The following is a 13,652-nucleotide window of genomic DNA, read 5'->3' as shown; positions in this document are numbered from 1 at the left end:
TAAGTTAAATAAGCAGGGTGACAATATACAGCCTTGACGTACTCCTTTTTACAAACAGGTAAAGCTTGAGTCTTCTTCCCTTCTTCAATTCCTATGTCTGCCCTCTCATTTGAACTGTTTTAATATCTTTGTCATAAGAGATCTCTAGGGCCTGACACCCTTAACATCATCACGTGACAAATTTTCCTTCTCATGGGAAGAATCTTAGCTCAGGACCCTTAGAGAATAAAGGCTCAGGTACAGTCTAAATGTTAATGAATACATTATGGAGAGAAATTTATCCTATTATAGCCTTAAAAAAATTTGGTTGTAATGATATTTCAACATAGTCTCCAGATTTCTGCCTCAGGGGAAGTAATAAAAACCTCAGAACATCTCCTGCCTTTGCTATGATGATTCCTTCTGTCATCCCTACAGGTGTTCAGCTGTGGACTACAGCTAAATTCCTTTGTCATCTGCAACCCTCCTTCACAAACAAATGCTAAGCATCTAATGTAATTCAGTGGCATTTAGTATGCTCACAGTGTTGTACAGTCACCATAACCATGTTATTTTCAGAACTTTTCATCATTCCAAACAGAAATCCTGTACCCATTAAGCAATAGCTCCCCATTCCTCCCTGCCCTCAGGCCTGAGCTTTGTCTCTAAGAATTAAGCTAAGAATTTCAAAGGTATCAGGGAGAAAAGACTATCTAAAAAATACTAACATTTAGACTGACAGCAGACTTTTAAACAGCTATGATAAATTCCAGAAGATAATGCAACTGTAGCTTCAGGGTGCTTAGGGAAAATAAGTATCAGCCTCAAATTTTATGCCCATCTACACAATTATTCAAGAATGAGGAAAAAAATACATTTTCAAATAAAGACTAAACAAGCTTTCTAGCCATGAAAACAATCATTTTCATGAATATGTGTATGTAGGGTTGAGTCCCTTCGCAGTTCACCTGAAACTATCACAACTGGCTCTACCCCAGTATAAAAGAAAAAGCTAAAAAAGGACTGAATCGTTAAGGGAACAACTTTCAGCACGAAGAGTAAATCCAGAATGAAAGTTATGGGAGATAAGAAATAAGGTCAAACATAAAACTCAATTAACCACGTCACAAATAATCAACTATTGAGTGTAAGAAAAACAGTTTTGTTTTTAAAATGTGTTAAAAACTCTAGACAGTGTTAATTGACACTGGAGAGATATGACTTTTATAATATAATGCATTCTAAGATCCTCCTCCGTTTCTAGTTCCGTCAGTAGTTGATGAATAAATGAATGAATGAGTGAGTCAATAAACAAACTCTTTCTGATCTCCTTTGGCTTCATGCTCGGACTCTCACAAGTCAGTCTTGCCTTTTGGAGCACCCATCCCAGGCTCCTAAAACCACTGCTCCTCACCAGTCCTTGGGCCACCACAGCTGTAGATGAGGAGAGCTCTGCAATTTCCCTCTCTGATCTCAGAATCCCCAACTGTAAAGTTTTACTTCAAGTTCACTTTAGAAAGGGCTCTGAACTTTGAAAATGTTTCCTGCAGTTCATTCTCTGTTGACACTTTTCATCTGTTCCAATCTTGCACAACTGCTTTCAACCTTTTATAAACTTGAGTTCCCAAGTGACTGGAACTGTTAAGTGCAGCATCACAGAAACCATGAGAGAAGAGACATCAAGAAGCAAAAAGATGAGGACAGGTCAATAAATATGACCAGAAGGTCCTTCGTAGCCTTCAGGAGTAAATGGGTTGGCTTAGGGATGAAATGTGTGAACAAAAAGTAAAGGCAATATATACAGACCAGGAGAGCACCCATATAATAAATAACCTGGGCAGGGAAAACAACCAGAAAAGGTTTTTAGGATTTAATCAAATGCTTGGATTTTTCTTTGTTTTAAAGCACAGAAAGCTTCTTGGATATGAAAGATTTATAGCATAGGGAGATGGAAAAGTTGAAGAAAATGTAAGAAAAGGATATAAATATGTCAATAGATTCCTAAAAGAGACCAAGGGAAGTTCCAAATTACTTGCATAAAAGTTAGCTTTAGAGTGAGGAGAGCAAACATCTGACTTTAAGAAAAAGACAAAGAATGATGTGGCAAAGATTAAAAATAGCTGCAGTGGGTGTATGGCTGGAAGTCACTTTGCTGCCATCTGAAACTATCACAAAACTGTTAATCAGCTATACCCCCAAAATGTTTTTGGTGTACCTGTGGCGGATTCATTTTGATATTTGGCAAAACCAATACAATATTGTAAAGTTTAAAAATAAAATAAAATTAAAAATAAATAAATAAATAAAAATTAAAAAAAAAAAACAGCTGCAGTGGGGGACTATGCTAGGGAAATACTAAGTAACACAAGAAAATTCTGGTTCAGCATATTATAAGCTTATTCACTGGCTCCAAAATAAATTACCCTTATTACCCATTTTGATCTTAATACCTGGATAACCATGATGGTGTGATCACTCACCTAGAGCCAGACATCCTGGAATGTGAAGTCAAGTGGGCCTTAGGAAGCAACACTACAAACAAAGCTAGCAGAGGTGATAGAATTCCAGCTGCTGCTGCTGCATCACTTCAGTCGTGTCCGACTCTGTGTGACCCCAGAGACGGCAGCCCACCAAGCTCCCCTGTCCCTGGGATTCTCCAGGCAAGAACACTGGAGTGGGTTGCCATTTCCTTCTCCAAGAATTCCAGCTGAGCTACTTCAAATCCTAAAAGATGGTGCTGTGAAAGTGCTGTACTCACTATGCCAACAAATTTGGAAAACTCAGCAGTGGCCACAGGACTGCAAAAGGTCAGTTTTCATTCCTATCCCACAGAAGCCAATGCCAAAGAATGTTCAAACTACCGCACAATTGCACTCATTTCACATGCTAGCAACGGAGAAGGCAATGGCACCCCACTCCAGTACTCTTGCCTGGAAAATCCCACGGACACAGGAGACTGGTAGGCTGCAGTCCATGGGGTCTCGAAGAGTGGGACACTTACTGAGCGACTTCACTTCACTTTTCACTTTCATGCGTTGGAGAAGGAAATGGCAACCCACTCCAGTGTTCTTGTCTGGAGAATCCCAGGGACGGGGGAGCCTGGTGGGCTGCCGTCTATGGGGTCACACAAAGTCGGACATGACTGAAGTGACTTAGCAACACATGCTAGCAAAGTAATGCTCAAAATCCTTCAAGCTAGGCTTCAATAACAGGTGAACTGAGAACTTCAAGATGTAAAAGCTGGATTTAGAAAAGACAGAGGAACCAGAGATCAAATTGCCAACATCCATTGGATCATAGAAAAAGCAAGAGACTGTCAGGAAAACATCTACTTCTGCTTCATTGACTATGCTAAAGCCTTTGACTATGTGGATCACAATAAACTGTGGAAAATTCTGAGATGGGAATACCAGACCACCTCACCTGCCTCCTGAGAAATCTGTATGCAGGTCAAGAAGCAACAATTAGAACCAAACATGGAACAGTGGACTGGTTCAAAACTGGGAAGGATTGTATATTGTCACCCTGTTTATTTAACTTATATGCAGAGTTCATCATGTGAAATGCCAGGCTGGATGAAGCACAAGCTGGAATCAGGATTGTGGGAGAAATATCAATAACCTCAGATATGCAGATGAAACCACTCTAATGGAAGAAAGTGAGAAGGAATTAAAGAGCGTCTTGAGAAAGTTGAAAGAGGAGTGTGAAAAAGTTGGCTTAAAACTCAACATTCAAAAAACTAAGATCACGGCATCTGGTCCGATCACTTCATAGCAAATAGATGGGGAAACAATGGAAACAATGACAGACTTTATTTTCTTGGGCTCCAAGATCACTGCAGATGGTGACTGCAACCATGAAATTAAAAAATGCTTGCTCCTTGGAAGAAAAGCAATGACAAACCTAGACAGTAAATTAAAAAACAGATACATTACTTTGCCTACAAAGGTCTGTCTAGTCAAAGCTATGGTTTTTCCAGTAGTCATGTATGGATGTGAGGGCTGGACCATAAAAAAGGCTGAGCACTGAAGAACTGATGCCTTCAAACTGTGGTGCTGGAGAAGACTCTTGAGAGTCCTTTGGACAGCAAGGAGATCAAACCAGTCAATCCCAAAGGTAATCAACCCTGAATATTCATTGGAAGGACTGATGCTGAAGCTGAAGCTCCAATACTTTGGCCACCTGATGGGAAGAACTGACTCATTGGAAAAGACCCTGATGCTGGGAAAGATTGAAGTTGGGAGGAGAAGGGGCTCACAGATGAGATGGTTGGATGGCATCACTGACTCAATGGACATGAGTTTGAGCAAAATCCAGAAGATGGTAATGGACAGGGAAGTCTGGCGTGCTGCAGTCCATGGGGTCACAAAGAGTTGAACATGACTGAGTGACTGAATGATGACAACCCATTTTTCTCCTAAAATGCCCTGGCTCCAGGTTTCTAAGATGACCTGATTTACTTAGCAAAACAGGGATATCCATCAAAATTATATTTCTGTGTGTACTGTGATTTCTGTCTCATTCTCTGTTTTGAAAAGATATTTCCTCTTCTCTAGAACCATATTGACTTATGTTCTGGTTCAATATCATCCTGACTCTGAAGGAGTTCATGTGCTAACTGCTTCAGTTGTGTCCGACTCTTTGCAACTCCATGGACTGTAGCCCGCCAGGCTCCTCTGTCCATGGGATTCTCCAGGCAAGAATACTGGAGTGGGTTGCCATTTCCTCCTCCAGGGGATCTTCCTGACCCAGGGATCAAACCCAAGTCTCTTGCATTGCCTGTATTGGCAGGTGGCTTCTTTATCTCAAATTCTTTCTAATACATTCTGGCTCTTTTCCTATGAGTTTCATCACTTCCTTTTAGAAGATAAGTATTGCCCCCAATTTTTAAGCACTCCATACTTTGATTCTGTTCTCTCCCTTATTTTCAGCCTCTTTTTACTGTCAAGCTTTTTGATGAGTAACCTACATCCACTTCCTGTTTCTTCAACATCAATTGTTGAATACTACTGACATTGGTTTAGTTTTTTTTCTAAAACTCTTTCTTATTTACCAAGAAGACCACTCGGGAGGAGGTCAAGGCAACCCTCCTTCAAGACTGAAGCAACTTAGCACTCATGTATGCAAGAAGACCACTTATGAACTTTTGCTATGATTCTGGCTATATGCCACAAATTTTGTAGATAGTGTTCTCATTGTTATTTTAAAAATGGTCTCTAATTTCAGTTTTGATTTCCTATTTAATCCACATTATTTATAGGAATTATTTTTTAATATTATTTTACTTTAAAAATAGGAATTTTTTAAAAGGAGTTTTAGGATCACAGCAAAATTGGTATAAAGTACAGTTTCCACATACACAGCCTACCTCACTATCAACATCCTGCACCAGAGTTATAATTTATTATGTTTTTTGCCAATAAAAGAGTTGCACTTGTTATAATCCATGGACCTATACTAACCCATCATTAGCACTCAAAATCCATTGGTGTCCTATGTTATACGGATTTTTGTCAAACGCATAATGACACGTACCCACAATTACAGTACCTTACAGAGTAGTTTCACTGCCCTAAAAATCCCATGTGCTCTGCCTATTCATCCCTCCCTTTTCCTAATTCCTGGTGAACAGTGACATTTTTACTGTCTCCATAGTTTTACCTTTCCCATAATGTCATATAGTTGGATCTAGCCTGTTTTTTAAAAAATATGTGTTTTATTTTTTAAATAAATTAATTAAAAAAAAACACGCGTTTAGATGGGAGGGAAAAGGCTATCCTTTTGTTATTATCATTCATTAATTTCTTTAATGATGAGATCTTTTGGCCTTTTAAATGTGTCATCTTACTCAAACATAGCACAGTATATAAGCCAGCATTATCATCATTTTTATAGAATTCTACTGTACTTCTAGTAATACTGTTTGTGGATAGGGTCTAGAAGTTAACTCCAATTTCTCTAGGAAGTTGTGGGATATAGATGAAATTTCTATGTCCAGCAATTTCTTCCAAAAAATTGATAATGCAAAAAATCATTTTTTTTTACATAATCCAGAATGACTGGGAGAGATAAAGGTCCCAGAAATCAAATTCTTGGGAGTCCTGGCCTTTGCCTACACAGTCTAAGGAATGTGGAACCGCCTCTGTCATCATCCATGTGGCTCTAATCCTAAACATTGAAGAGACACATTCTCTTACACATAAAGACACTTATTGCTTTAGCGGAGTGATTACAAATGAAATAAATATTTTATATATTTACAAATACAAATAAAAATAAAGCAACATCCAAGTAAACTAAACTGTTCCTACCATTTATCTAGAGTTTCCGTTTTGTAGGCTTTGTGTGATGCTTTGCTGAGGACTGGCATTATTTTTCAAGCATAAAGTTTATTACCTGCAGAAAGCAGATCGTAACGACTGTGACACAGGTGTCAGAGGAACACCATTTTCATCTAAGGCCCATGACAGAGAATAGCTTAGTTTTCCTGACGTCAAAAGACAAAGTTCTTCAGTTCCATTTTCCTCAAGAAGAAAGGGCACATCTGTTTATAAACGGTATTAAAAACATAGGAATATTTGAGCACATTACAGTTTTTTTTCCCCTTTTAAGTGTTCCTGGAACCCCAGAAATACAAAGTTTATGCTGACTGCAGGCTCTATTCTTACAGCTCTCCTTCAACTCCTACCCAAAATCCCTCAAGGCAGACTGTTTCAAACAGACTACAAACAAGAGGGGAGAGAATTTATCTGAACACGTTTTCAAACCATTCTTTCTGGGAGTGGCTGCCAGCAAGGAAAAAAAACATTGGCAGCAAAAAAAAAAAGGCTTTCCAATGTGGTTCAGTGGTAAAGAATCTGCCTGCCAATGTAGGATCAGGAGATGTGGGTTTGATCCCTGACAGGGGGCAGGGGGGTGGGGGGAAAGATCCCCTGCAGTAGGAAATGGCAACACACTTCAGTATTCTTGCCTGGGAAACTCCATGGCGGGCTGCAGTCCACAGGGTCACAAAGAATCTGACACAACCAGCAACTGAGCACGCGTGCTGGCAGAGAAAGAGCTGCCGTTTGGCTCCTTTCCTACATTCTTCAATTTTATCCCTCTGCTCATCTTCTTTCTCAGTCTCCAGAGAGCTCAGTGGTATTTCTTGAAACTTCTGCCAAGTGCTTAGTGCCTCCTAAATTTTTCTAAGTCTTTTCTCCTGGGTCTCCACAACCTGATTTTCTGCTCCATCTGGACTTTATCTAAGCAGACTACATTCCTCCCTCGTTTTCTCTACTTTCCTTGCTCCTTTGCCTGCTTATTTCCTTCTCTCTCCTCCTTGCTCACCCATTCATACTCCCTTTCTTTTCACCAGATGGACACAGCAATTACAACACCCCAGGGAAGGTGAGAGAGAAGGCAACCGTGGGAGACGAGGAATGACAGCATTCTGGCAGACATGCTAACGTAAATTGCAGGAGGAGGAAAATCAACTGAAAGCCAGTAAAAAAAGTCCCTTCTTCTCTCCTCTCTTATCTCTTCTTTTCTCTCTCCTCTTCCTTCCTCCCCTATTCAGTTCAAAGATGAATCAACATGTCCTGGAGCATCTTCAGGCTTTACTAAAGCTCAGACCATTTGGTGGGCTTCCCTGGTGGCTCAGCTAATAAAGAATCCACCTGCCATGCTGGAGACCCAGGTTTGATCCTTGTAGAAGGGAATGGCAACCCACTCCAGTGTTCTGGCCTGGAGAATTCCACGGACAATGGGGTTTGCAGAGTTGGACACGACTGAGGGACTTTGACTTCACTTCAAAGTGTGGCACTCACATTATACAAAGCACAGTGCTCTTGTCTCAGATGCCCTAGGAAAAGCAAAGGAGCTTGTCCCAAAGTTTAGATTTCCCAAAGATCTGATTCAAGTCAAAGTTTTAAAAATTAGTTTACTCTCTGGAAGAACTTAATTCATTTTAACCTAACACTGTGAATACAGGATTCCTTTTTAATGTTTTTTTTAATTGTGGTAAATGTCACATAATGTAAAATGTACTGTTTTAACAACATTTAACTGTACATTTCACTGGCACTAAGTACATTTACATGGCTGTGCAATTCTCACCATCTCCCGAACTTTCCACTTCCCTAAACTGAATCTCTGTCCCCATTGAACACTAAATCCTCATTCTCCCTTCCCACCCCACAACCCACCACCCCCAGCCCCTGGCATCTACCAACATATTTTATGACTCTATGAATAGGATTCTTTATTCATATGAATGACCCAGGGTCATTTAGGAAACAGAACTCATGAAGGAAATAGGAGGGAAGATATATTTTTAATAAACTTACTGCTTCCTACTTCTCCATATGCAGGTATGACCAGTTTATCAGAGCTAAATTCTAGATATTCCAAAATAGTTTTGCTTTTCAACTCTGTGCTGTTAGGTAAGGGTAAATATAGTTTTGCCAATAAGCATGTCCTTTTACTTATTTCATAAACCTAAATATAAAAGAAATGATTGATAACTCACTGAAAGTACAAAATAGAAAAAAACTAAAACAAAGATAATCACTAACATAATTCTTTTAAAAATACTAGAATGTAAAATAGGTATTTACCTAGAGCCTTTGATCCAGATGACTATGATAAAATTAGGTAATCTTATGTGTTTAAAAGTATAGGGCCTTTCACTGGTTTCAAAGAAAATCACTTGAATAAAAGGATTAGAAATATAGTTCTGGGAATTCAGTACATATAACACAATACCCAAAGAACTTACTTTTGTGTAGCACTTTAAAAGTCCTTTATCTTATTTAAACCTGATAAAAATTACAAGAAATGGCCATTACTCTTCCCATTTTATAAATGAAGAAATGAAATCTCTATATGAAACTCTATTAACTTTTATTAAAAGTGATAGAAACTCAGGTTGAATTGCCTAAAAAAAAAGGGAGAGTTGTTGGCTCATGGAGTCCAAGGACAGATTAAACAAGCTATGTAGCAGGAAAGGGAGGAAAAGTCCCAGAAGAAGGAGTAAGGGAGGCGCTGAGTATGCTGTTCTTCAGACATCTACTGAGTAGGTCTTATGATTCTGCTGTGCTTTCTACTAGAATTCCATCACTGCCGTAACTACAAACTCAAATTTTTTCAACAGGAAAATCTTATCTTGACTTATACTCTGTTATCAGTGTCTGGGGAAGCAGTGATATGTGCTCTAAGGAAAAGAAAATCAAGGAGGGCAAATGCCCCTTAAAAAATGGAAAAGAATGTACCAACCAAAAGGACAGTTGATAATCAAGAAGGCAGAGAAAAACGCAAGACAAAGAGGCAAATATTTTTCTGGTCATCTAAATACTGTTTCTATAAGAGTGAATTTAAGCCAACACATTGGTCCCTTTGCCAAAGGCATTGCTAATACAGAAAGGTTTGCAGGGGCTATAGCTAATTATAGCTAATGGATTTTAAGCATTTACATCTCTGAAAAAAAAATTCTTATTGTAAATTAGTAAATTGGCTAATTCCAGAAAATTGCAGAGGAAGGTAAGCTTCCAAACTCATTCTATGAGGCCACCATCACCCTAATACCAAAACCTGACAAAGATCCCACAAAAAAAGAAAACTACAGGCCAATATCACTGATGAACATAGACGCAAAAATCCTTAACAAAATTCTAGCAATCAGAATCCAACAACACATTAAAAAGATCATACACCATGACCAAGTGGGCTTTATCCCAGGGATGCAAGGATTCTTCAATATCCGCAAATCAATCAAGGTAATACACCACATTAACAAATTGAAAAATAAAAACCATATGATTATCTCAATAGATGCAGAGAAAGCCTTTGACAAAATTCAACATCCATTTATGATAAAAACTCTCCAGAAAGCAGGAATAGAAGGAACATACCCCAACATAAAAGCTATATATGACAAACCCACAGCAAACATTATCCTCAATGGTGAAAAATTGAAAGCATTTCCTCTAAAGTCAGGAACAAGACAAGGGTGCCCACTCTCACCATTACTATTCGACATAGTTCTGGAAGTTCTGGCCACAGCAATCAGAGCAGAAAAAGAAATAAAAGGAATCCAAATTGGAAAAGAAGAAGTAAAACTCTCACTATTTGCAGATGACATGATCCTCTACATAGAAAACCCTAAAGACTCCACTAGAAAATTACTAGAACTAATCAATGATTATAGTAAAGTTGCAGGATATAAAATCAACACACAGAAATCCCTTGCATTCCTATACACTAATAATGAGAAAATAGAAAGAGAAATTAAGGAAACAATTCCATTCACCATTGCAACAGAAAGAATAAAATACTTAGGAATATATCTACCTAAAGAAACTAAAGACCTATATATAGAAAACTATAAAACACTGGTGAAAGAAATCAAAGAGGACACTAACAGATGGAGAAATATACCATGTTCATGGATTGGAAGAATCAATATAGTGAAAATGAGTATACTACCCAAAGCAATTTATAGATTCAATGCAATCCCTATCAAGCTACCAACGGTATTCTTCACAGAGCTAGAACAAATCATTTCACAATTTGTATGGAAATACAAAAAACCTCGAATAGCCAAAGCTATCTTGAGAAAGAAGAATGGAACTGGAGGAATCAACCTACCTGACTTCAGGCTCTACTACAAAGCCACAGTTATCAAGACAGTATGGTACTGGCACAAAGACAGAAATATAGATCGATGGAACAAAATAGAAAGCCCAGAGATAAATCCACGCACATATGGACACCTTATCTTTGACAAAGGAGGCAAGAATATACATACAATGGATTAAAGACAATCTCTTTAACAAGTGGTGCTGGGAAAACTGGTCAACCACTTGTAAAAGAATGAAACTAGAACACTTTCTAACACCATACACAAAAATAAACTCAAAATGGATTAAAGATCTCAACATAAGACCAGAAACTATAAAACTCCTAGAGGAGAACGTAGGCAAAACACTCTCCGACATACATCACAGCAGGATCCTCTATGACCCACCTCCCAGAATATTGGAAATAAAAGCAAAAATAAACAAATGGGACCTAATTAAACTTAAAAGCTTCTGCGCATCAAAGGAAACTATTAGCAAGGTGAAAAGGCAGCCTTCAGAATGGGAGAAAATAATAGCAAATGAAGCAACTGACAAACAACTAATCTCAAAAATATACAAGCAACTCCTACAGCTCAACTCCAGAAAAATAAATGACCCAATCAAAAAATGGGCCAAAGAACTAAATAGACATTTCTCCAAAGAAGACATACAGAGGGCTAACAAACACATGAAAAGATGCTCAACATCACTCATTATCAGACAAATGCAAATCAAAACCACTATGAGGTACCATTTCACGCCAGTCAGAATGGCTGCGATCCAAAAGTCTACAAGCAATAAATGCTGGAGAGGGTGTGGAGAAAAGGGAACCCTCTTACACTGTTGGTGGGAATGCAAACTAGTACAGCCACTATGGAGAACAGTGTGGAGATTCCTTAAAAAACTGGAACTAGATCTGCCTTATGATCCAGCAATCCCACTGCTGGGCATACACACTGAGGAAACCAGAAGGGAAAGAGACACGTGTACCCCAATGTTCATCGCAGCACTGTTTATAATAGCCAGGACATGGAAGCAACCTAGATGCCCATCAGCAGATGAACAGATAAGAAAGCTGTGGTACATATACACAATGGAGTATTAAAAAGAATACATTTGAATCAGTTCTAATGAGGTGGATGAAACTGGAACCTATTATACAGAGTGAAGTAAGCCAGAAAGAAAAACACCAATACAGTATACTAACTCATGTATATGGAATTTAGAAAGATGCTAACAATAACCCTGTGTATGAGACAGCAAAAGAGACACTGATGTATAGAACAGTCTTATGGACTCTGTTGGAGAGGGAGAGGGTGGGATGATTTGGGAGAATGGCATTGAAACATGTATAATATCATGTATGAAACGAGTTGCCAGTCCAGGTTCGATGCACGATACTGGATGCTTGGGACTGGTGCACCAGGACAACCCAGAGGGATGGTATGGGGAGGGAGGAGGGAGGAGGGTTCAGGATGGGGAACAAATGTATACCTGTGGAGGATTCATTTCGATATTTGGCAAAACTAATACAATATTGTAAAGTTTAAAAAAAAAACAAAACAGAAAACTAAAAAAATAAATAAAAAGAGACAATGAACTGACAAATATATTCAAATATTCAGTTGGCATTCTGATTTTACACATCAATCATGCGGACTTGTTTAGGGTATGTCCATGCATTCTCATGGAACTGTCAAATTCACTTTGGAGGCCAGATCCTGGACAGCAGCAGATGTAAAGGAAAAGAATGACACCTGTAATCTCTCAGGAGACAACTTGTCCCCAGTGGCAGCTATCAACACCTGTGTAGCTGAGATGACGTGTAGAGAATAAAAATAGGCATTATAAGTGGAGAAACTGTAATATTAAAAAAGTCTAAGTAGGGAATTGCAAAAATATATGGGAAAAAAACAAACAGTTCAGTTTGGCTGAAGTTTTCATTCCAATCCCAAAGAAAGGCAATGCCAAAGAATGCTCAAACTACTGCAAAATTGCACTCATCTCACACGCTAGTAAAGTAATGCTCAAAATTCTCCAAGCCACGCTTCAGCAATATGTGAACCGTGAACTTCTAGATGTTCAAGCTGGTTTTAGAAAAGGCAGAGGAACCAGAGATCAAATTGCCAACATCCACTGGATCATAGAAAGCGCAAGAGAGTTCCAGAAAGACATTTATTTCTGCTTTATTGACTATTCCAAAGCCTTTGACTGTGTGGATCACAATAAACTGTGGAAAATTCTTCAAGAGATGGGAATACCAGACCACCTGACCTGCCTCTTGAGAAACCTATATGCAGTTCAGTTCAGTTCACTTCAGTCACTCAGTCGTGTCCGACTCTTTGCAACCTCATGAATCACAGCACGCCAGGCCTCCCTGTCCATCACCAACTCCCGGAGATCACTCAAACTCATGTCCATCGAGTCGGTGATGCCATCCAGCCATCTCATCCTCTGTCGTCCCCTTCTCCTCCTGCCCCCAATCCCTCCCAGCATCAGGGTCTTTTCCAGTGAGTCAACTCTTCGCATGAGGTGGCCAAAGTATTGGAGTTTCAGTTTTAGCATCATTCCTTCCAATGAACACCCAGGACTGATCTCCTCTAGAATGGACTGGTTGGACCTCCTTGCAGTCCAAGGGACTCTCAAGAGTCTTCTCCAACACCACAGTTCAAAAGCATCAATTCTTTGGTGCTCAGCTTTCTTCACAGTCCAACTCTCACATCCATACGTGACCACTGGAAAAACCATAGCCTTGACTAGACAGACCTTTGTTGGCAAAGTAGTATCTCTGCTTTTGAATATGCTATCTAGGTTGGTCATAACTTTCCTTCTAAGGAGTAAGCGTCTTTTAATTTCATAGCTGCAGTCACCATCTGCAGTGATTTTGGAGCCCCAAAAAATAAAGTCTGACACTGTTTCCACTGTTTCCCCATCTATTTCCCATGAAGTGGTGGGACCGGATGCCATGATCTTCGTTTTCTGAATGTTGAGCTTTAAGCCAACTTTGTCACTCTCCTCTTTCACTTTCATCAAGAGGCTTTTTAGTTCCTCTTCACTTTCTGCCATAAGGGTGGT

The 13,652-nt window shown here is 39.1% G+C and overlaps 1 protein-coding gene across 1 annotated transcript in view; it reads right to left on the bottom strand.

The window, feature by feature from the left end:
• CC2D2B (coiled-coil and C2 domain containing 2B) overlaps window positions 1-13,652 on the bottom strand; it is a 108,097-nt gene that overhangs the window by 58,208 nt on the left and 36,237 nt on the right. Inside the window, exons 16-17 of the mRNA XM_086378889.1 lie at window positions 8,307-8,457; window positions 6,376-6,523 (exon numbers count right to left, since the gene is read on the bottom strand). Coding sequence (XP_086235015.1) covers window positions 6,376-6,523; window positions 8,307-8,457 — 299 coding nt within the window. The remainder of the gene's footprint in view (window positions 1-6,375; window positions 6,524-8,306; window positions 8,458-13,652) is intronic.

Source organism: Bos grunniens, chromosome 26 (genome assembly GCF_055505025.1).
Source record: "Bos grunniens cultivar Pamir isolate PY7600 chromosome 26, Bosgru_T2T1.0, whole genome shotgun sequence".
Taxonomy (NCBI): Eukaryota; Metazoa; Chordata; class Mammalia; order Artiodactyla; family Bovidae; genus Bos; species Bos grunniens.
This window is presented reverse-complemented; position numbering and strand designations above follow the sequence as displayed.